The sequence below is a fragment of the Stylophora pistillata genome, chromosome 12 (assembly GCF_964205215.1).
Source record: "Stylophora pistillata chromosome 12, jaStyPist1.2, whole genome shotgun sequence".
In the NCBI taxonomy this organism is placed as follows: Eukaryota; Metazoa; Cnidaria; class Anthozoa; order Scleractinia; family Pocilloporidae; genus Stylophora; species Stylophora pistillata.
The window spans coordinates 22,173,964-22,197,528 of NC_142530.1; the positions used below are offsets into that span (position 1 = coordinate 22,173,964).

Consider the following 23,565-nt stretch of genomic DNA (forward strand, 5'->3'; position numbering starts at 1 on the left):
TTTTTTCAGAGGCCTACTTTTGTTCTTCAAGAAATAAATTATTTAACTGTGTGTGGGGATGGGAATACTAAGTTGGATTTTGAATCAGCGATTGTGAGTTTTCCTTTGGGCAGGGGGGTAAATGTAAGCTGGGATATTTGGTGGCTAAACCTAACTGGAAAATCCACTATATAGTGAAGAAATAGGGTGAGGTAAAAACTTGCCTGTAACCTTGAATAATGCAACAGAAATTTAGGACAGTCTTTTGACTAGCACCAATGTTTCGTGATAACTTTACTTTTGCTTACATGCTTAAATTCTTTAATTCCCCTGACCAGAAAAGACATCGCCACCCCTTACCCACTACCCTAAAAAACACTACTTAAAGCCAACCACACCACTCAACCACTCTGCAACCAAGTGGAAACCATCAAACCAAATATCCCTTAAATCTCTGGCAGCAGGTGCTTTGGGCATTACCAGTGTTTACATAGAGTTTACTTTGGTTCCTTATGATACTTTGGCCTGTTGCAGCTGAGGCCTTTGATTTTAAGACCTTAATCTAACTTCAATTTGCCGTACACCTTACCAATTTTCTTTGCTGTATTCTGTGTTTTCTTGTTCCACAATATGAAAAGTGTATGCATGCCGCGACCTCTCAGACTTGTTTGCGAAACTTCTGTGCAGAACAGCTCCATGAATCAACACCAAACAACCTGGATGGGGATATTAATATTAAGCAATTCCACATAAGAGTACTAGAAAATAAAAGCCTCTTATTAAGGATTTAAGATATTTATTGAAAAAAAAAATAGACCCTATGCATGTTGCCAGAAGAATTTCAAAATACATTCACCCTTTAATCCCTAATAGTGACTTTGACAATTTGCCTAAGGCAGGTAAATTTACAATAAGGCCCTGATAGGGGTAAATTCAGACGGGTGACATGGTATTGAAACAGCGACATCAGGGAAATGAAAACGCAACTTTGAGCACGACATTGATGAAATTGCAACAGCGACATCAGAACCTTCCAAAATGGCGATGTGACAAAGTTTGAAATTCAGATGAGCGACATCTATACCCCCCCCCTAACAGGGCCTCTACAATAGGACAAGGTTGTCCCCCATGAGATAAACTACCTTTCCCTATCCCCTACCACAATTTCAGTAAACAGGCCCGACCACAACACCGGGAGCTATGTTCCTTACTCTTTGCTATAAGTGTGTGGGTTCTTTAACATTCCCTGCTAACCAGATGCAGGAGACAGGCCTATGGTTTTTTTTGTCCCTATCCAAGATGTATGATGCATTATATTGCTGAATCAAACCTTTAAGGTCATGAGAATAACGAAAATTACCACAAGCTGAAGAAGCTTTCGATTGTCAAACAAATTCTCCTTGTCAGTGATAGTAAATGTTTAAGGAGCAGCATGGAGAATGTGCATTTTGATGTGAAAGTGTTAAACGGTTAGAGGCAAAATGATACAAGCACAGTATGTTATGGATGTTCTCAACAACATTCTGGTGTCTACTGTGCTCTGTTATAAATTTGCACGAAAACTAAAAACCTCTTTTTGTATGTGACGTTTATAAGAAATGCAAATTTATTTTAAATTCTTGGGAGTGAAAGCTTTTTTATCCTTTAAACCTTTGACCTGACCAGCACATGCCCTAAGAGTGATTAGCAACTAATTTCTCATTAAATATCACCCGTGATCATGAACCACACAGTAACGTCACACAGTTAAAGGAAATCACCAACTAAACAAACTTTGGATTGTTGAACAAATTCTCCTCGTCGGCACCTTAGGAAATGTATGGAGAATATGTACACTGATGTTAGGTGTAAAGGGTTACTTAACCTCCAGGAGTGATGATGATGAAAATATTTATTGATTAATTGATTAATCAATTTAATTAATTAAATCAAACACTTGCAGACGTACCAGCAAGTTTACAATAAAAGGAGATATATGAGGAGATATCTAGTGATCAGAACAATGACAATTTGAATGCACTGTGAAGGAGACAGGTCATAAAAATTAAAAATTAGACATATTTGATCTCTTAGGCTAAATCTTTCAAAGGAAATACCAAATTCTTGCAAATATACAAATTAAAAAATATTAAGTCCTCCATTTCAAGTACTGGCCCCCTAGGATCTTGTTAGTATGAAGGTTGATGAGAGCTTCTGAGGCAGCTGACAAGTTTCAAGCCACCATTCAACATCTACTAAGAACATACATCCCAAAAAAAAGTTTATAAAGTGATTATATCACAATGAATTTTGAATATATGAAAATCATACATGTGTATCACTTTCATACATTTCTTGAAACCGCAGTACACATATATGATTTTCAAACATTCAAAATTCATAGATTTATTTCACTTCAACCGGTTCAATATGAACCAACATTATGACTAGCTCCGAATTGGCTCATTAGCTCAGTTGGTAGAGCACTGCACCGGTATCGCAGAGGTTATGAGTTCAACTCCTGTGGGGACCTGAATTTTTTCAGGCCTTATTTCTCTTATTTCGACATAATTAGGGTTTATTACTGTGAGGATCGCTTTCATACATTTGATCATATCTGCATTCACCTTTTTTTGTTAACTGAGGAATGTAGTCACTGTCATCTCTAGATTCTTCTTTAGGTCCTCTGAAGATGGTTGGAGTACCTGCCTCAGGGTTGCGTATAAAACGGCACTTTATTCCTTCTGTGAAGCAGATCAGGGAAACACTCAGAAACATTACAATCCAGCTAACTAGGAAGAGTTGACTAACAGTCCATTGCAGACTGTCAAGAATCTGGATGAAGTTATAAAATTTACTGCAAGACCTTGCCCAGTTAGCTCAATGGATAGAGTGCTGGACTGTTGTGCGGGAGGTCAAGGGTTCGAGCCCCGGCCAGACTAACACTCAGGGTCTTTAAAATAATTGAGAAGAATTTGCTACCTTTCTATAACATCAAGAAATGGTTAGATATTCTAGTCTTCTCAGATAGGGACGAATAAATGGAGGTCCCATCTCCTGCAGGGTTGGGGTAGGAGACATTAATTTCCCCCACACAAGATTACTGTGTGATGGATGTCCTCCCCTGGGGTGGGATGGGTGGGAGGGTGGACTAGCACGAATGGTTCCTATGTTCCTTTCTAGTCCTTCCCCACTGTAAAACTTAATGCAGTGAAAATGGACTAAATTAAATTAAAATTAAAAAATTAAATTAAATTAAATTGCAACACTTGATCCTTTTAAGCACAGAGACATCAACCCAAACTTGGTATCTAAAGATTTACCCTACGCTTTAGAAGCACTGAGGCACCAAAACCCAAATTTGTATCTAAAGAAAGATTTACCACCTAAGCTCTTTTACCCCCCCCCCCAAAAAAAAAAAATCACTAGTAAGAATAATTAACTATATCCAGACCCTAATGCTATGAATTTTGACTTCATTGACTGGAATGAAAATCAATCATTTACAACTGTGAAACTTGCATAAGCAGACTTCTGGAATCTATAGAACAATACAGAGAATATGCACTCTGATGTTGGGGAATAAAGTGTTAAAAGAGGTGTCTGCTGACTGCAGCTACATTTACAGCAAATAAGGAAGGAAAAATATATGACAGGTTGGTGTCTGGTAAGTGGAGGGTGTCTGCCCATAAAAGTGTTCCATTTAATATAAGTTTCACTGTATACTGTGGCATCTTTCCTCAGAGTAGACAAAAATTAAGGTTTTCAATATAACTGACCATTTTGTGACTTGGGGACAAACTGCAGACAGCCATTCTCCAAAGTGCAATCTTCAAGTGGAATCCAGATTCCCATAGCACTAGGTGGCTCTGTATACAGGAAAGTGGAGTCTCGATGTGGTGAGACTACAGATGCAAAGGAAAATAAAACCTCTTATTGATGTGAACATAAACCCACCACAATGGCCAAGTGGCTTCAATTTCCATCCCTGCATCACATGAGCACTGAGTTTATTGTAGGTTCTCGTTATTATACAATAACCAATTTGAAGCCTTAACATCCCCCCAGCAACCCCCATGCATTTGTATATACAGTTCATTCAAATCCTTCTCCACCATTGGGGCCAAAATTGTGTTAAAATTTCCCATCCAAGTGCCAGATTTGATTGTCAATTGATATGTTAAAGGCAAAAGTGCCAGATTTAATAGTCAATTGATATGTTAAAGGCAAGATTAGCCACTTACTTTCTTCTTCTGAGCCATCGGCCCACAAAAGTGAACATTTTTACCTTTAAATGCCACTGGAAAGACTTGACAGTTCTGGTTCAAATTCCCTATCCCTCCCAGGCAATGTTCAAATTCCTCCCCCACCCCCCCACACACACACACACACAAACACACACACACACCAGGCATTGACAACAGTCAAATGAAGCTTTGAATGGATCAGTGCATTAGTCCTCAGGTTTTTGTCCAGGTTCTACAAGTTTCAACCCTTCTCAAAGACCAACACAAATACAAACAGACCTGGAAACAGAGAATGAGAAAGGCTCCTTTGAAGATGTTGCAGCTTAATTAAATACAATTTTGTTCTCTTTACTAAATTTAAATTTCTTACCTTCACCACCAATTCCTGGTTGCTGATGAGTAAATAATGAAAAGAAAAAAGAGTATTCCATTAGAAAGACACATGTGAAATACTAGCCTTCTGACAAAAGAAATCTTTGTTCATTACTCGGAACAGCAACTCTATTAATCTTTATTAGGATTGCTAGACTACGAGATCACATGTTGGTGACCTGGATTCAAACTATTTACTATGATGTAACAAATAGATTCCATGTGTCTGTACATCTGTTTTGTAATAAATCACAGAATAGATCAAAATGTAGTAAGAACAAAAATGTGGCCTGATGTTTTAACCACATTTGGGCATCTCCTGTAACCATTTGCTACTCAGACCCATGGCAACATGGAATCTACTTTTTTTTGGCGATAACGAATCAAAATGTTATTGATAGAGATATCATCTTTGTGTCTGTCCTCAATAGATCATAAGTAGGAACAAATCGAAATGCATATGTCCTTCAATCAGCTTATCCTATAATAATATCATCTTAGACCATAGGTGTCCCAAGCTCACGTCTCAAGGAAAAGCTAAAGATTATTCCATAAATGCGTCCAAAAACAGGAATAACAGTGTTGGCAATTAAGCAAGCCCAAAATGGCAGAAATCACCAAAAATGACAATGGACATGCCAGGAGTGAGAAATTTTTATCAATCTTATGTGTAAAATGTTCCTATTTAGGTAAAAAAGTAGTGTTGTAAATGAACCATACTTTGTTCCCCATACTATTCCTTACACCATGTAAATGCTGGCATAGGCATTTTTTACCTATAAAACCAGTGCAGAAAACCTTAATTGTTACTTTATTACATGTGATAAGCCTGAAACTGGAAATCAGCATTCCTATAAAAGGCAGCATATGATTTGTCACGAGATAATATAGTGTAAGAGTAAACAACACTAAAGAATTTTTTGTTCTCTGTCTCGATCATTTATATTGAATTTAGTCTCCAGAATCATGACAACCTTAATTTACAAAATTGTAGAATCTTTCTTGTAGCCGACTCACTTTAAAAATGTACATGCTCTGTGGGACAACAGGGTGTTTGAATCCTGTTGATTTGACAACAGCCTATAAAAAAAAAGTTTGATTGAGTCACATCAATATTGATTGAAAAGTTATCACATGTAGAAAAAACTCAGTGTAAATGCATTACACTTGATGTACTATTCTTTAAATTACAAATACCTCAATTCGCTTGTTGAATGTCATCTTTTTAAAGACAGGATTCCAGGCATGAAGGGCTAAGGAGACAGAAATAAACACAAAATATTAAACAGATGTTCATTTAATCCTTGAACTCCCATGAGTGACCAAGACAGAATTTTTCCTCGCAACTTCAATACAACATCAAGCAGACAAGTGATGAGAATAAAGAAAAATATGAACAAGGGGATCATTAGTTGATCCGATACCAAATTCTCCAAACTAACACTACAAGAATTGTATGGCAGACCGTGAGGAGAATTATACTAATATATCAAAATTAATGATAACACAGAAAGGATGAATACATAACTTAAGAATAGAAAATGAAAAATTTAGAGAGAGACCATTGTAAGGATATACTCTTCTGTTTTAAGTGAACAGGGTATGAAAAAAACTGCGTCTCCCCTAGCAGGATTCAAGCCTAATCCAGTAATACTTTCACAATCACATGGGGAGCATTGATAGTGCAGTAGTGAAAGAGGGTACCTCCCGATGCTATGATCTTTGTGCAAATCATGAACCTGCTGCTGAATCTTATTCTTTCCCCCCAAAAAATCTAGTTTCCTCCAACAGTTTTTCTCTGTGTTATCCACTTCTCCCTCCCACCATAAAAACAATCAATTTAAACTGAAATCATTGGACACAGAACTATCTTGTGGAAGTACCACTGCTTAAATCTTATCTATCAATTTTCATTTATTTAATTCATTAATTTTAATGTTTATACCACACTGAGCTAGATCATGTTCTAAGCTCACCAGTATGTAGTTCACACCATAAACTTGTTTCAGTGATGTTTTTCTGTTTGGGAATCATGCCTATAGAGCTCACTTTGGAGAGAAGTCTTCTATAAAAATCTTACCGTGACCAACTTTGTTTATGGCTTTTTGCTTGTCCTTGATAAGTTCACCTAGGTAAGTTGACAAATTTATCATATGAGATCAAGCTGTGCAAGTAAGAGCCAAGTGGCCCATCAGGTCGGTCTTTAATGCTGGTTACTGTTGCACAAAGTGACTAGGAGTATTTCTAACCCCCCCCCCCCTGGATGGGATGCCAATCCATTGCAGGGATACCCCCTGCATTAAATTTGCCCGTCACCATTTAAACACCTAGGTGAAGAGAGGCAATGTGAGAGTAAAATGTCTTGCCCAAGAATACAAGACAACATCCCCGGCCAGGGCTCAAACCCAGACCACTTGATCCGGAGTCAAGCCCACCAACCATGAAGCCACCACACCTCCCAATGCAAGTTACAGTACTGTTGTGTAAATTTGCTGAGAGGGAAATCTGTTACTTTTGTCATTATAATACATTAAACCTCACCTTTGTCATTAAAAGCTCCTTGTTCAAAGAAAAATCTGATTTTGTCTCCACTTGTCATAAAGTAGTCATCTCTAAACTAATGAAAAAGATGACAAAGAGCACAATTATTCATTTATAGTTTCAATAGCTATTATTGTCATGAGAGCCTGTTTAAAGCCTTGGAAAATCAGTTTAAAAGCTATGAATTAGTGGATACTGATTCAGCGACAGAATTTCACAATTTGTCAATGCAAGTAACTAAACCTAGACCCTCTTTCTTCTCATCACGTTACTGTTTGGTAATGTATTGATATATTTAGGAGAAATTACTCATTGGTCAGTCTTGGAAGTGAAAGGGGTTATATAGCAAATCCTGTCAGTGGACAAACATAATGTCATTTGGTATTCTTTACCATCAAAATACTTCAAAATAAACTGGTATATACTCAGTAAGTAATGGGAAACACAAAGGTAATAATTTACGTGTTTATCTATAGGTTCATTCCTTAACGTTTGGAACTCCTGCAAGAAAATTTGGAGCTCACGGGCGGCCACTGAGCACGTGTAAGTGACTAAAAACCTGAACCATTCCTTGATCGTACAAAATCTGACAGAGGTAACACAGGCACAACAGTGACCAAAAGTTACCATAACTCTGGCAATCCATGTCAACTCGTGAGAGACTTTTTTCCTAGATGACGATAGCATGACTCAGCACGATTGCCCGCCGAGAGGAAGGGATGTCACCATGGCCGATCGTCGATCTACATGGTCTACAGCGGAGCTAAGGAAATCGAGGCAACAAACTGACCCTCACTCAAGTTCTCACCTTCACTTGGTCCTCTCCGGTGGTGAAGATGCTTTTGGGATGATCTTCTAAATTCATTTTTTCCACAATATCGTACATAGCAATCCTCATTTCCTCCACTTCTTCCAGCGAGAAGAAGTTTTCAATGACCAGAAAGCCATTTGTCTTGTACTTAAAGAAATCAAGATGCTTTTAAACTCTGTGATCTTAAGCTGAACAAAACATTGGACAAATGTTAATACCTCTTCTAATTGAGTTGGGGAAAGCCCTCCGCGTCCCTCCATGTTCAATAGATTTCAAAACCTTCCAATGCTTCAATCGGAAACTGGGAACTAGATAAACAAGAGATTATTTTAATAGGGTGGGGTCGAGTATGAAGCAACTTAATATTGAATTATTAGTTATTAAAGATTTATCTTTCTTCAGCGTTTTATTTTTCGTAAGAAATAAGTTCAAAATAATTCATAGTGAATCAATTTTCATTGTTTGCTGCTGACATACCCGGCAATAATAAACTGATAAGGTTTAGAGAGAGTTACAGACACGTCCTCCCCACCGGACCCCGACACTTCTCTAGCAAATACCCTCGTGCCCAGGTTTTATTCCCACTCCACGTTTCCGAACACCTCCGTCAATGCGTCCATGTTTTGAAGATGATGTCACGAAGTTCTAGGGGCTTTTTTTCCTTAAAGAAGTTATTTCCTGCCGTTGTTGCAGAGTCATCTAGAACTAAGCATACTCTTCCCGATTTGCCGTACGATTACGATGCTTTACAACCAGCAATCAGTGCAGAAATTATGCAACTTCATCACCAGAAACATCATGCAACATATGTGAACAACTTGAATGTAGCCGAAGAAAAGTTTTCTGAGGCGCAAGCTAAAGGTTAGAGAAGACAATATTTGGAAATATTTTCAAAGCCTTAGTCTTAAAGGTTATCGTTTGCTTTCACCATTGTTTTCTTCATTCAAGAAATGAATCAATGCATATTAAAAACAAAGGATGGGGCTGTGTGTGGAAATCTTGCCCAATATTTCCATGGTACAACCAGTTAAAATGTCTCTCGCTTTACAACGATGCAGTTTGGTTTTTTTTTGTGTGTGATGTCGACGTGATATTTCTCGAAGTCAATTTAACTTGAGGGAGATTTCTGGGGAAATCGACTGACTGCAAGAGAACCCTCTAAAACCCCACGAGTGACCAGCATCGAGTTTCTCCTTACACTTCTGAATCATTCATTATTATCCTGAGAATAAAGGATATGATGAACAACCTAAAAAGCTTTGATTTTTAAAAGAATTCTCCTTGTCAGGAACAAAAGAAATGTATAAAGAAGAGTATGAGGAATGTTAACATTGATATTATGGTGTAAATGGTTAAGCAATAATAAATAGTGTGTGACAATTTTTGTTGAAGATGCCACCTATTATTTTGCCTTAAGATACCTTATTTGACAAAACTGATATTATCTGGTGGCGAGAATGTCACAATATTTGAATGACAAGTTAGTATCCATGGTGGAACGGATAGTCAGCAACAGGAGCGTGCTACATGTATACCCCACCCCAAATTAAATCTCTGTGAAAATAAAAAACACCTCTAATGACGTTATACCAAGAACTTTGAAATACAGAAAAATAAAAAAAATTGGAAAAATGTAAAATTAATTCTCCTTTTCAACTTGGTCTCCATTGGGGGTAGTTATCATGATAATAGTCCCTGGAAACAGAAAATGGTGGAATGTTGGAAGGGTGGGGTAGGTCAGGTCATTATAAATGACAACAAAAGAAGGCTGTACTTTGAACTCAATGATGTGATGCTTCTCTCCAGCATCACAGCTAGTGATCTCTGTTTTGCCTAAGCAGTCTCATGTAGAATCTATTTTGATAAGGTTTTTGTTTGACAGGAGATACCAGTGCTATGATATCACTCCAGCCAGCCTTGAAATTCAATGGAGGAGGACATATTAATCACTCAATATTTTGGACAAATCTCTCTCCTAATGGTGGAGGTGAACCAACAGGTATTTTGTCTGTTCTCTTTAGCTTCTTTTTTGTGATAATTTGAAGGTTTAGGAAAGGATTTGGGTGGGTAATATCAGGGAAATCTGAACCCTTTGACTCTTAAGAGTGACCAGCATGTAATTTCTCCTTACAATATCACCCCCAAATCACACATAAAGGTCACAAGAAGGAAATAACCACCAAAGAAGTTCTTGATCGTTAAACAAATTCTCCTTGTCAGCAACATAGTAAATGTGTAGAGAACAGTATGGAGAATATGCATACTGATGTAAGGGTGCAAAGAGCTGATTTTTCCTATAGATAAGTAGACCAGATCCACATGTACAGTTTGTTTTAATTCTTTGAGTAGGCTTTAGCTTCCCTCTTCAACCTCTTCTGGACTAAATGCTAAAATTACCATAAATCCTCTGAAAAGCTCTGCAGGAGGCTTATTTATTTCAGGTACTTTGGGGGGGTGGCTTAAAGGGGGACTTATTCATTTAGAACTCAATTTTATGATCTAACTCTCTCAATGGACCTTGTTTAGCCATAATATATTTTCGGCATCGCTCTGTATTTCTGTATACCAAATTCTATTGATGCCAACATGATAACATGGATCAGTCAATCTCCATTATCAATTTTAAATGACAAACTAATATTTCAGTACTTGAATAAGTTTATCTTACATTACTGACATGGAGTGTTATTTTGAATTTTTGTTTTTTGAAGGGGATGGGTGGGGGGGGGGGTGTGATAAATTTCTTCCTCCAAAAAGGGGTGGCTTATTAGAGGATTTACACACAGTAATTTCAAATCTTGATCTTTTTTAGGAGCCTTGATGGAAGCTATCAAGGAAGACTTTGGTTCATTTGAAAACTTTAAGGAAAGGTTCAATGCAGCAACTGTAGCTGTGCAGGGCTCAGGATGGGGTTGGCTGGTAAGTTGATGAATGCCTATCTGAATTTAGAATGCAAGACTGATTTGCAATTAAAAACTATAGATTGAATTAATTGAATTTAAAATTATTGGGTCAGTGAATTCATTAGTGCAGCCTAGGTCCTTTAAAACGACTACGGAAAAAATCCTCAAGTGAACAAGTAAAGAAAACAAAGGTTATTGATACAAGAGGCATACATGTTTATCCTACGTTTTTTATATCTGAGTCTCCCATGTCCATCTGTGGCAATCAGTGGGACAATGGAGTTTTAAGAGGTCTGCAGCTACAAATGCAATGCCATGGTTCTGAGTGAAAGAAAAATCAGTTTTATTTATGGCAAGAGTCTCTTACATTTATCTTTTAATCCCTTTGTTTTTCAGGGTTATAGCAAGGCTGACAAGGGCCTGGTGATCACCACATGTGCCAATCAAGACCCTCTCCAGGCCACCACAGGTGACTCCCAAGATCAGACTGTGAATTCTCCCTTCTAACTGCCACACATTTCCTTGTAAATCAGATGTGAGAAATTGTTGTAGCTTAGGACAAAAACTTCTACCTGACAAACTTGAGTATTCTCATTACCTGCTTGCAGGGTTATGTATGGAAACTATAGGGAGAAGTTACATGTTAATCTCTTTTGGGAGTTAGGAGTTGCCTTATACTAAACAGACTTCCTCTTTGCTGCCCTTTTTATTGTTCAATGGGAAATAAAGGTAATTGTGAAACCATGAGCCAAAATGACACCAACTATGTATGGAAAGTAAAATTTCATTAAAGTTAGGATGTGTTTCCAATTTTTGATACACTGGATGAAATTGGGAGAAGGATGAACCCAGGAGTGAGATAAAACCTTCCCTCATTCATATAAAGGTCACCAATTTTCAATTTTTTTAGGACTGGTGCCACTTCTTGGAATTGATGTCTGGGAGCACGCATATTATCTGCAGTACAAGAACGTCCGCCCTGACTATGTGAAAGCCATTTACGGTGTCATCAACTGGGCTAATGTTGCCGAGAGATACGAAGCAGCTAAATTATAACATATTAAGGTTTTCGAGTAGTGCTCTTGTTATTTTTGATGTGTAAACATCAAAGTAGAATATTCATGTTAAGCTTGTGATATGTTGAGGGTAAATGGTTCCTTGTTGAAAACATGTTTTGACAGTTTTGAGGGCATTTTTCCTTTTTAACCTGTAATCAGTTTTACTGCCTTGTCCTAGTTGCACTGTGACAGAATGCAGAAATGGAGGACTTTGCAGTTTTTACTGATAAATCCAAAGTGCATTTATAAATATGTGTGTAGTCCCAGAGCTGCACCCTTTCCTTTTCCCATAGTTTACAGTTAAAATCCTGATATCTTGATAAAACTTCAAATATTCTCACAAACAGACAGCAAGGAAGACTATGATCACCAGTTAAGAGAATTCATGTTCAGATCCTCTTAGCTAAAGGATTAAGGTGCAACAGAAAATAAATTGAAATGTTGTGTAAATTGATGCACTTCTAGCTGGAGTAAACCTTGATGTAACTGTTTTAATTCCAATGCTAGCTGGTTAGTTTCAGGCCTATCAGTAAACAAATTGAATGTAATTTTTTAAGGTACATGTTATCAATTCCAGAATGGAGTTTTGATTTCTAAAACATTTCTTCACATTGCAAACTTGATATAACAAAACTACAAAATACAGATTCACAAGCAGTTTTATTTTTTGTTTTTGATAATAAAAGTGATTGTCCCATACATTTACATACCCATCCCCTGAGCACCAATTTCAAGCACCAAGAAGATAAAAGTTTACAAACTGATACTTCCACAACCGTCAACCAACATATTTTCTACAAGTTGATCAAAATGAAGTTTACGTGATTTCTTTGACCTAGGCTACTGTCTCCAAATGTTTTGTGATTAAATCATACTGTTGACAGGATCAATTTGTAAGAGAAATTCAACAAGAGAAAACGATCTGTAATCTGACACAGTATGAATTTTGCTGTAAAAGTAGAGACTGTTCACAATGTTTCATCCACCAGAAGAGTTTGTGTAGTCATCATTCTGTCCAAGACTCTTTTTCCCTATAGAATTGATGGTTACCAAGGTAACATCAAAGAACAAGTTCTCCATCTCCCAGTGTTTTAAAGTAGCTGTCCACCTTGTCGTTTGACACATCAGCCAAACTTCCGGGCTTCCACTTGGGGTTATTATCTTTGTCTACTAAAACTAAAATAAAAAGACAAAGTACAATGTAAGCACAATCAAATTCTAAGAACCTAACCTAAATTTTTATTCATTTTTTTTTTTTTTTTTTTTTTTTTTCTTCAAAAAATGGGCACTATGATGAACTTGGGCCAGTCATTTGGGATGGTTCACCAGCACCAGTTACTGATATCGACAAAATGTAACACACTTCATACCAGCTCTAATTCCCTCATAGAAATCATTGTCCTCCTGAAAATAAAAATGTTTACATTCAGTTTTGGATCAGTATGGCTAAGGAGTGATACAGCTACATTACTGCTAATGATAGTTTTCAGAGCAGCAAGTCACAGGAAATCACTGGATAAAGCACTAGACATGCAAAGGCACTTTCATGATATGGGAAAAATTGCAAACTGAACAACTTCACAAACTGGTACAAGGGTGGAACAGATGCACAAAGTAAACTAACACTGTACTAAGACCTGGAAATTATAAGATTAATTAAGAAAGAAACTGGTTTCTTCTATTGAACAAATGCAGATAATAGCAATAATAAGGGGAAAAATTCACAAATGACAATAAAAAAAGGCCAAACAAGAGTTGTAACCTCAGAGTTAGGTATGGGTAATAACATGATTTTGAGTGAAATTTGGTGTTAATAAGCACAAGTAAATTTTTCAAAGACAACAAAATTGCACAAACCCATAAGGCGAGTGCTTATTTATACCAAATTGCATGAGAAATCAAGTTGTTACTTAACACTCATGTTACTTGAAAAATGCACTTGTTTTCAGCCAATCAGATGCACATAATTTTCTCTTGTATATTATTATGCATCATAGTGTATGAGTTCACCCAATTATGATACTGGTCAAAGAAAGATAGTATCAAATGTATTATTATTAATAATTATCCTCACCATACACCTCTGGGTTAACCTGTATTCCATTTTCAAACAATCACCAAGACTTAAACTTTCTCCCTCTTGTAACTGTCTAAGGGTTATTTTCAAGGATGTCGGGGACTGAAAAACAATCATGGAAATAGATAATTGCCAGGATTGAATGGGTATTCATTGTGAAATACAAAGCACTCCCTTTACAATTCAATATACTGTATTTCCTCAAATGGGAGCCTATTTAATGCACTCATTTAAAACTTCCAGAGGTGATTAACATTTAACTTCTCCCTGTAATATCCATACAATATCCAGCAAACAGGTAGTGAGAATACTCAAACTTAACAGGTAGAAGTTGTCATCTTGATCTAACAACAAATTCTTGTAATTAAATTACAAAGAAATGTGTAGCAGCCAGAGAAGAGAATTAACAACCAGGCTCCGGTTGTTCAAAGGGCGGATAACACTATCCAACGGATAAATCGCTATCCAGCGGATAAGTGTTACCAAAACGTACTGCGCTACCACCGGTTAGAGATTTATCCAGTGTATAGTGTTATCCATCCTTCGAACAACCGAGGCCAGATCTTGGGAGTTACCAGGGTTAAAATTCTGGTCAAAATGGGGGGAGGGGGAGGGGGAGGGGGGTGCTTATTCAGTTAGCACAGGAAGAGTACAAAAATAGTAAATAAAACAACTAAAAAAATGCTTACAGAGGAACTCTGCAAGGACATGGAAAAATTACTGCTAGAATGGGAAAGACATAATTTCTTGTTATTCAAAAGTTGCATTTAAAAAGGAATCAGAAACAGGTTTTCCTTGTGTCCCTGCTCCCGAGGATATGGAGAAGGAGGGGCATTTGAGAGTCAGGGGTGGATCCAGGAATTTTTTATTGGGGGCGGGGGGGGGGGGGTCAAACTTTGGTTCAGAAAGGACTGTTGGACTCTTTTGAGGCAAATTACTTCTCCCCCACGTCCCCCACACCCCCTCCCACCTATAATTCCTTGGCTGCTTACCGTTTACTTGGATTCAATAATTTAAAAAATCAGCCAGTTAAAAAGTGATATATGATCCTGCGGATGTAAGAATTTCAGTCTCAAAGTTGTAAGCACCAGGTCTGATAGGGGGGTCCGGACCCCCCGGACCCTCCTCCTGGATCCGCCACTGTTTGAGAGTACTGCTTGTTTGACATTCTGGCTTACAAGGGTGAGCACTTATTCGGGGGGGGGGGGGGCGGAGGAAGGGGGGGGCAAAGATATGCCGAGTGTAAGAGCTTACTCATGGAAATTATACGATGTGCTATTCTGCTAATTTTCCTTTTAGAGATTGGTTGAGAAACGGAAAAAATTGAGTTGTGATCAAACCTTTTAAAATTGTTTTCAGACCAATGCTTTTTTCAAAATAACTCTTTTTTAAATTTAGTTGACGACAAAGACTGAGGTGAAACCAAATACATCAACAAGGAATAACTTTAAAGCCACATTTCTTTCATTTGAAAATTTATTAGCAGGGCTCAACACTAACAGTAGCCCACTAGCCACAGACTAGCAGAAATTCAGTTTTGGCTGGTGGTTTTCAATTTCCACTGACTAGCCAGTTTTGGCTAGTGAACAGACTGAAATTGTCTTAACATCTAAAAACATCCAAGATGTCACTAGCCATTTGGCTAGTAAGTTGAAAAGTTAGTATTGAGCCCTGATTAGCGGTGTTAGATCAAACCATGTATTGAATCTACACTTACCATTTTACTTAGAGTCTGTAAGACAACAATAACAGAAATAAGACAACAATAACAGAAATATTGATTAGAATTGAGGTGAAGGATAGTAATACATGACTTGAGTAATAAATTTCTCTTAAATATTCTTTCTCATGGTGTAATAATTATACTCAGGACCAAGAATATTTAACAATTATTCCACGAGCGCACATTGGATATGAGATGATAGATAGCCAATGAGGCACGTAGCGCCGAGTTGGCTATAATCATCTCATATCCAACAAGCGCAAGTGGAATAATTGTTTTATTAAAAAAAAAACGCCCCCAAGAGACTAGACAAATCTTCTCGACTTTATTTTGTAAGAAGAAACCGGATGTTACAATGTACAGATATTAGATTATGGTATATTGGCTCATATACCATAATGGCTAAGCCAATAAAAAGTCTTGAATTGCATTATCCAATGATCCAGTTTTTAATAAGTGAAATTATATCATAGCAGATGGTGTTATGGACCAGATATTGGCAACAAATGAACATGAGAACTTGTCAAGAAAACATTACTGAATAATTAGTTATTCAGTGTTTGTCAGTATTAATTTTGTGATCATCAATATAAATTTAACCTTTTACACCCTAACATCAGTATGCATATTCTCCATACTGTTCTCTACAATTTTCTTTTAGGTACTGTCACGGAAATTTGTTTTAGAAGCGCATCACTGAATAAAATCTCACATTCTGATTGGTTAACAAAGTGAGGTATTTAGCGTGGAATTGGGAGTTGAAAATTAGTAATATTGTTTTGCATCTACATAAACATAACAAATATAAGTAATACTCCACTGTTTTCTTCTTTTCTCATTTTTTACTCAGTTATGAGATTCAACGAAAATTCATTTCTTGATTCATGAATTTTGTGTTAAATTGCACTTGAAAACTGATATCGGTTTTCATGTGAAATTTAAAGCAGAATTCCCTCATCAAGTAATGAATTTTCCTATAAAATTAAGAGCTTCTTTTGTTGGAGATCATTTCCTTTATTCTTGTGGCCATAATGTTTATCCAGGGATTCTATTGTAGGGAGAAACTAGATGCTAGACAGGGGGTCAGAGGGTTTAAGGCAAAAGACAGTGGCCATACCTTAACTTGTTTCACCGCCCAATCTGATCCATCATCCCTTAATGCCTGCAAAATGTCCTCTACCGTTGGTTTGTCAAAACAGCTGTTCAACAGATTATAACTTATTAGGTGAAACTACTAACTAGTAATGTTATAAATGGTTCTTTAAAAGAGCTTGTGTATTTTATGACAGGTGTATGTGAATGTGCACATGCACAGTGCTAATCCCTATAAATTAAAATTGTTTGATAACAAAGACATCATGACACTCTAAAATGTGATGAAAAATAAGAGCTGGCAGAGGGCAATATTATAATTATAACAACAAAAACAACAACAAATATTTAATGAACACAACTGAAAATGGTATTTCAATGAAATTAGTAAATAATATATAATTTAAAGGAAATAATTTGTTTACCGTAATCACTATTGGAGCCTTGAGGCTAGAGCAGCCAGGAAGTTTTTGAGCTAGCCCCAATATAGTCGAAGAAGTTGAAAGTTCATAAGAAGAAGAACAACAACAAAAACACAATAATAACCTGCTGGTTTTATATCTACACCCATGCTGGAAGGGGGGTATGGAAATTTTATTCATGGGAAAGTAACATTTTTTAGAATGATCAAAATATATACATGGTAAGTGTTTCCTCTTGCTGCCATTATAAAACTATACGTACATCATCTCCCTATCCTTAATTGAACTGTACCCATAACCATAGACAAAACATAAGTTTTTTTAATCAATGACTGCTATCTGCAAATATTCAACTTACCTGTTAATTTGATGCCTGTATTTTTCTAGCACAAACTCCTTTTGTCTTTCATCAGAGCACTGACAAGAAGTAGGTGTAATTATGTTGGCTCACTTAAGTTCATTTTGCCCTTTAATGTTTTATTTCTGTGTTTGACCAAGTTTATGAAATGTAACTCTCAAAGATGAATATTTAAAAGAAACAACAGGCCTTATATCCACTACTACATAAATAGGGTTTATTACTGCGACGATTGCCTTCATGCATTTCATGAAACTGCAGTACACATATACGATTTTCATATGTTCAAATTCATTGTTATCACTTCAACGGGTTTAATACAAACCAACATAATGACCAGCTCAATGACCAGCTCCCAGTTGGCTTGTTAGCTCAGTTGCTAAAGCACTGCACTGGTATCGCAGAGGTCATTGGTTCAAATCCCATAAAGGACTGAATTTTTTTCAGGCCTTATTTCCACTACTACATATTAAGTAGAGTTTATTACTGCAAGGATCACTTTTATGCATAACAACAACTTTCTTACCATCTCATCGTAGCTATCCAAAACATTTTGTACCGTATTCATGTGAGGATCAGTCAGGTTGAGTAGTGTTGACTCTAGTTCTGTTAACTGCAAATAAACAAAAGATCAAATTGAATCGCATTCAATCCCAAATTACAAACAGACTATAATTATGATAACAACCCAATTTCCATATTTACATTGTTGTACCTTACATATGTCTCAGTAATTAATTTTGAAATCTTATTAAATGGACCACTTAAAGGGGCTAATTCTCAGTTGTGGTCTGCATATAATACTTAAGGTTATGGACTTGATTAGACAAGACGTACTTCATAGGCATAATACACGTAACATTTAGGCAATTTTAGATTACCACGTGTCAAAAGAAATTGGGGGAAGCAAAGAACACAATTTCATGCTGTTTCCGATTTTAACTCCCTCAGTCAGACAATCAAAGACTGAAAGAATGTCAATAATAATAATAATAATAATAATATTAATAATAATAATAATAATAACTTTATTTATCCTGGTAAGAAACCTGTCAGTCGATCAAGATATAGATCAACTGGTATTAATCGGTGACCAGTTAAAAAGAATTACAAGCCATAAGATAGTTGTAAATGTAATGCTTTTAAGTTTTTAATATAGCTACTTACATTTAATTTTTATCTATACTTATTTTTAATTTTTTATGCATTTTTTGTATCCTTTTAATCCCTTAGCAATTTTATTGCTTTTTTGTTTCTACTACATATCTCAAGTTTCGAGGTCCTTTTTGAAAACCATATTTGTTATGAAAAAGTTTCCTCAATAAAGATGATTATTATTTATTTATCATATGACCCATGCGGCCCTGCTAGTGCAATGCAATAGAAAACCACAGTCAAAGCTGATGTGTTTAGGGCTGAATGGGCTGACATGAGGTGTGCAACAGGCAGAAGACTAGGTGACCAATTCCGAGACCACCTTCGAGACGTGGAAAGGAATGACAAGGACACATCGAAAGCAGTCACTACACATTTTAATTTACCTAATCATTCTAAGCAACATATGGCAATCTGCGGTCTTTCCTTACACTTAGGTAGCACGGAAAGCCGTAAAACTCTTGAACAAAAGCTCATCTTTCAAACCGGCAGTGTAAATCCCACAGGTATCAACAAACGCTTTTCATTCCACTAATTTATTTGTATTTTTCTCGTTGCCATGTTCCCACCAATAACGTAGCTCCATTCTCTGCCTTTAAAAACACACACAACCCACAATTCTTCTATTCGCCCTGACGAAGGGCTAACGCTCGAAACGTCAGCTTTTGTAATTGTTACGGTGGCCAATTTACTATTTCAACTTTGTTGATATATCCAAATTATTCCATATACACTGTCTATCTTTCTATCCCTGAGAAATTGGCCTTAAATATACTTTTTTTATGACTTATGCATAGTCAGCGTGGATTTAAAGTAAAAGATGATGGCTCACCATCATGAACTTTAAGTTATTACCTTCTCACTTCTAACAAAGTGTGTAGCTACTCCAGCATGTTTGATGTCATAACCTCTTAATCTATGACCTAAAGATGGACATGTTAACTTATAGTTAGAAGGCTACAGGAACACGCATATTAATGAGTGGGGTGGGTTCAAAGGACAATGGAAGGGATTGTAAAACTACCAGGTAAAGATAATAAAGAAAAAAAAAAGATTGCAGGATAAAATTGAATATGACTAGAAGTAATCAAACAAATATTCAGTTCTTCTCACCTGTTAACGCAAGGTAAAGCCCTAATTTCCCTTTCAATCTGGGTAATACATACCCGCCACCAACATCTGGAAAAAGACCTTGAAAAAGGGATGACTTGATAAGTACATAATGGGATAATCAACTACCCCTCTATCAGTTGAAAGTATTTGAGAGAATTAAAACTTAATCCAAAATTAACTAATTTAAAAATAGGCACCTCAGCCAAAGTGATCACATGTTACAAGAATAAAAAAAGACATCTTTTGCTATTTCTTTGCCGAGCTCAAAATTTACCATCTTTCTGATCCTATTTACAAACATACTGCTATGGAATTGCCAATCCTAGCAATGTGCAGGATGCAGGATGCAGGTCATATATGAAGTTTGTAATGACCTTGCTCACTGCTGACCATTGGTCAGCACGGAAATCCAAAAATCGAAAATCCCTACCCCCCCTCCCCCCCACAGGAAGGTGATGCCCAGGGCATGACAGTCAATTGCAAAGGCTATACAGTACTCTTTGGCAGCAAATTGATTTAGGAGCTCTGTAATCCATACAATAATTTTGGTGCAAATGTCTATTTTGGCCATTACCTATTGCAGTTTCTGGCATAGCAAACACTGTGTGTTCTGTAGCAACTCGAAAGTGGCCATGGACAGATAAACCAACACCCTGAAAATAAACATCAACACAAATATCAAATCATCTCACGAGAGGAACTGGACAACAAAACTGAAGCCAAAAATGTTTTTACTCACCCCTCCCATTGTTATCCCATTGATAAATGCCACATAAGGAGTTTGTAATGTTCCTGAAGGCTCATTCATGATAGAATTAAAAGCATCAGTGTCTAACATTTATCAAAAGTAGATTTGATACATAGAGACCCAAAGTGTGCATGCATGATATCTGTTTTTCACGTCTTGTATCATTCAAGTTAAACTGACACAAAGCAACAGTTTCTCAGCTGAAGTTTAAATGTTTAGTCTAGCATCCACTTCTTTTATACACATATCACTTAATTTCAAAATAAGATTCCTTTTAATTCTAAAATCATAAATGGAATTTTAATTCTTAAATCATAAATTAGAGGGTGGTAAAGGGTATTTTCGTGACTCATGAATGGCCCATTTTTTTTTTTCCTGTGAAACAACGTGAAAAAGCTTGGTTCTTCCTTGTGAATTGTGAGTTCATTCGTAGCCATGAACCATGACTTTTTAACATAATTCTGTGTGAAATGAGAAAGAAGTATTCATTTTGTCGTGAACCATGATTTTGGTTGTAGTTTCAACAGTAATGTTACTTCCCATAAACTGTGAAAGGACCAAATTATTTTCCACGAAATGTGATCTTGACCCCTCTTTGCCACCCTCAAATTAAAGTGAATGAAACTTAGGTTCCTTAAGGTTTCACCACAATTATACTAGAAAGAAGAAGTTTTCTGGAACAAAAATTTAAAACTGGAGCAACGTTCATTTTGGGAGAAGATACGAAGCAACTCACCAATTGCATAATTTAACAGATATTCCTCTTTGAAGAACACCTTTGTAAGATCATCCCCCTTTTTTCCAGCTTCAGCTACAGCTGTAAATTAATATAATATAAGTTAAGTTAATATGAAATTTTATATTACTGGGTAACAGTATCAGTGAGTGAAAATATCTATAAGGTCAACAAGGAAATAAATTAAAAGCAGGGCACTTCTTTTAGTTTCCATAATTTGAATTCACATGGGAAGTAGATGCATTTGCTTTTAGATTAGTTAAAGTTCAAATATGTATTGCAAGATTTCTAACCATGAACTGCCATGCATGAGCATGATTTTAACACCTTTGAGTTTCATGAATTTTACAAAACAAATTATGAAAAAAATATGTTTACTAAGGTTGTGCTTTTCTGTTCTTGCCACCAACCTTCACAAAAGTAAAAGGAAAAAATGTTTACAGAATAATCAATAATTAACAAGAGATGTAGACATGATCCCTTATAATTGGATCACTCAATTCAGACTCACCTCTGACATCACCACCTGCGCAGAACGCACGATCTCCTGTTCCTTTTATCAAGACTAAACTTACTGCGGGGTCAGCCTCCCATTCCTGAAAATATTCTTCATTTAGCTTTTATTTGAAAAATTCCTTTTCATATTTAAAATTACACATTTAGTAAACTTTCCTAACAAATTATTTTACTAAAACAGTGGATAGCATTGAGACATGCTCTGATTGGCTACTCGAACTCCAGATATCCTCTGTTATTTACCTCCAAGCAACTCACAAAGTATTTGCACCCAAACTGTAATGTAATCATTGCAGGAATAGATGAGTTAAAGCTTTTTTATATACCATATATTATCTCATTGTTTCACGTATACTGAAACAACTATTCACCTCAAAGTCTACTTAGGCTAGTGGTGGGTAATTACCAAGCTGCTTTGCGGCTCAGTAAATATTCATGACTAAGCCACCTCCACTTCTCTGAAAAGTTCTTAATAAATATCCACCCAAATTCTGGAGTAAGAGATGCATCTGTATAAATATATTTTACAGACCCCTCTAGCTAGTAAAACAAAATTATAAATTAAATTTCATTTTAAATTATCATAATTTTAGTCTTCTCAGGTAAAAGTTGTCATCATGATCATTCCAAATTCTCCCAACTAATTTACAAGGAAATGTGTGGCAACTTAGAGGGGAGAATTAACAAGCAGATACTGGGAGTTTAAGAGTTAAGTCAGCTGTTACCTTCAACACTGGGTAGATGTGCCTGATCATATTCAAATTCAAAGCATTCAGTGCCTTCGGACGATTCAGTGTGATGACACCAACTTTGTTTTTTACTTCAAGAAATACATCTGCATCCTGAAACATTAAAGCAGACATGATCATCACAGTTGGCTTGGAGAATACAATACAACACAATACAATAGACTTTCTTTCCAGAGGGTAGCACATGACAGTAGTTAAACTGATGACCCTGTGGCCCACTACCTATGTACCTATATATACAATACCATTAAATATAGAATATCAAAGTGTCAATGATAAAGAGTGTACTACCATTAATATTCCAAGTCAATACAAAAAAAGAAAATTATCTTGTCAGATTAATTATCAGATTAAATCTGATGTGCCCTAAGAAAATATATTACATATATAATAATAGAGATATATAATTTGCAATTGTTTTTGTTCTATTTTAAGTTAGAAAGAAACATCAAACCTTTTGGTCACTCCAAGGAGCGAGCCAAAGGGAATTTCTTTTTTTTCAAGCAGAGAGGCATTACAGGAAGAAAGAAAAGTTACGTACTGTATCAAATAAAGGATTTTGTTTGATTTAATGATAAATTGTCAAGACTCCGATCATGAAAAATGTGTAGCAGATTGTAGAGAATTACTACTTGCCAACAAAAACCCCAAAATTTAAAAAAAAAATTCTTTAAATGAGGCAATTTATTAATAAGCAGATGTAAAGCAGTGGGAGAGGGCTGTTTCACGAAGCAAGATTAACTTAATGAAAAATAAATGGAAGAATAGGAGTTACCCAATCAGTAATTACCATTTCAGCACCTGTAGATTTCATCCTCTGAAAGAAAAAATCATTTAGTATCAGGTGGGTTATTTCAATGTCTACAAATAATTATGATAAATGCAGACGGTGATCATCATCTATGGATAGATAGATAGAAACTTGGGGCTTGTTAGAGAGGGGCATCATTATACACTTGATTTTCTAGACCTGTTCAAAAATGGGA

At 36.3% G+C, this 23,565-nt stretch overlaps 3 protein-coding genes across 6 annotated transcripts in view; 1 reads left to right on the forward strand and 2 right to left on the reverse strand.

The window, feature by feature from the left end:
* LOC111337078 (phytanoyl-CoA dioxygenase domain-containing protein 1) overlaps positions 1–8,241 on the reverse strand; it is an 8,869-nt gene extending 628 nt beyond the window's left edge. Inside the window, exons 1-10 of the mRNA XM_022943307.2 lie at positions 8,148–8,241; positions 7,927–8,076; positions 7,119–7,194; positions 6,658–6,705; positions 5,775–5,830; positions 5,595–5,657; positions 4,576–4,597; positions 3,738–3,863; positions 2,586–2,702; positions 569–695 (exon numbers count right to left, since the gene is read on the reverse strand). Coding sequence (XP_022799042.1) covers positions 569–695; positions 2,586–2,702; positions 3,738–3,863; positions 4,576–4,597; positions 5,595–5,657; positions 5,775–5,830; positions 6,658–6,705; positions 7,119–7,194; positions 7,927–8,076; positions 8,148–8,189 — 827 coding nt within the window. The 5' untranslated portion in view covers positions 8,190–8,241. The remainder of the gene's footprint in view (positions 1–568; positions 696–2,585; positions 2,703–3,737; positions 3,864–4,575; positions 4,598–5,594; positions 5,658–5,774; positions 5,831–6,657; positions 6,706–7,118; positions 7,195–7,926; positions 8,077–8,147) is intronic.
* Positions 8,242–8,508: 267 nt separating this feature from the next.
* Positions 8,509–12,557, forward strand: LOC111337069 (superoxide dismutase [Mn], mitochondrial). The gene is made up of 5 exons (XM_022943296.2): positions 8,509–8,790; positions 9,812–9,928; positions 10,742–10,848; positions 11,229–11,301; positions 11,743–12,557. Exons 1-5 carry the CDS (start codon positions 8,559–8,561, stop codon positions 11,886–11,888), a joined length of 675 nt encoding a protein of 224 aa, XP_022799031.2. The 5' UTR covers positions 8,509–8,558; the 3' UTR covers positions 11,889–12,557.
* Positions 12,532–23,565, reverse strand: part of LOC111337058 (3-hydroxyisobutyryl-CoA hydrolase, mitochondrial) — an 11,799-nt gene continuing 765 nt past the window's right edge. For 2 of the 4 annotated variants that reach the window (XM_088741802.1, XM_088741805.1), the window contains exons 3-17: positions 23,355–23,396; positions 22,556–22,672; positions 21,826–21,910; positions 21,315–21,395; positions 20,570–20,622; positions 20,405–20,483; positions 19,831–19,908; positions 19,573–19,640; positions 18,089–18,175; positions 17,563–17,621; positions 16,808–16,889; positions 15,685–15,699; positions 13,965–14,069; positions 13,261–13,294; positions 12,532–13,066 (exon numbers count right to left, since the gene is read on the reverse strand). In XM_088741802.1, coding sequence (XP_088597928.1) covers positions 12,951–13,066; positions 13,261–13,294; positions 13,965–14,069; positions 15,685–15,699; positions 16,808–16,889; positions 17,563–17,621; positions 18,089–18,175; positions 19,573–19,640; positions 19,831–19,908; positions 20,405–20,483; positions 20,570–20,622; positions 21,315–21,395; positions 21,826–21,910; positions 22,556–22,672; positions 23,355–23,396 — 1,101 coding nt within the window. In that variant the 3' untranslated portion in view covers positions 12,532–12,950. The remainder of the gene's footprint in view (positions 13,067–13,260; positions 13,295–13,964; positions 14,070–15,684; positions 15,700–16,807; positions 16,890–17,562; positions 17,622–18,088; positions 18,176–19,572; positions 19,641–19,830; positions 19,909–20,404; positions 20,484–20,569; positions 20,623–21,314; positions 21,396–21,825; positions 21,911–22,555; positions 22,673–23,354; positions 23,397–23,565) is intronic. The other 2 variants (XM_088741804.1, XM_088741806.1) reach the window with 1 other exon arrangement.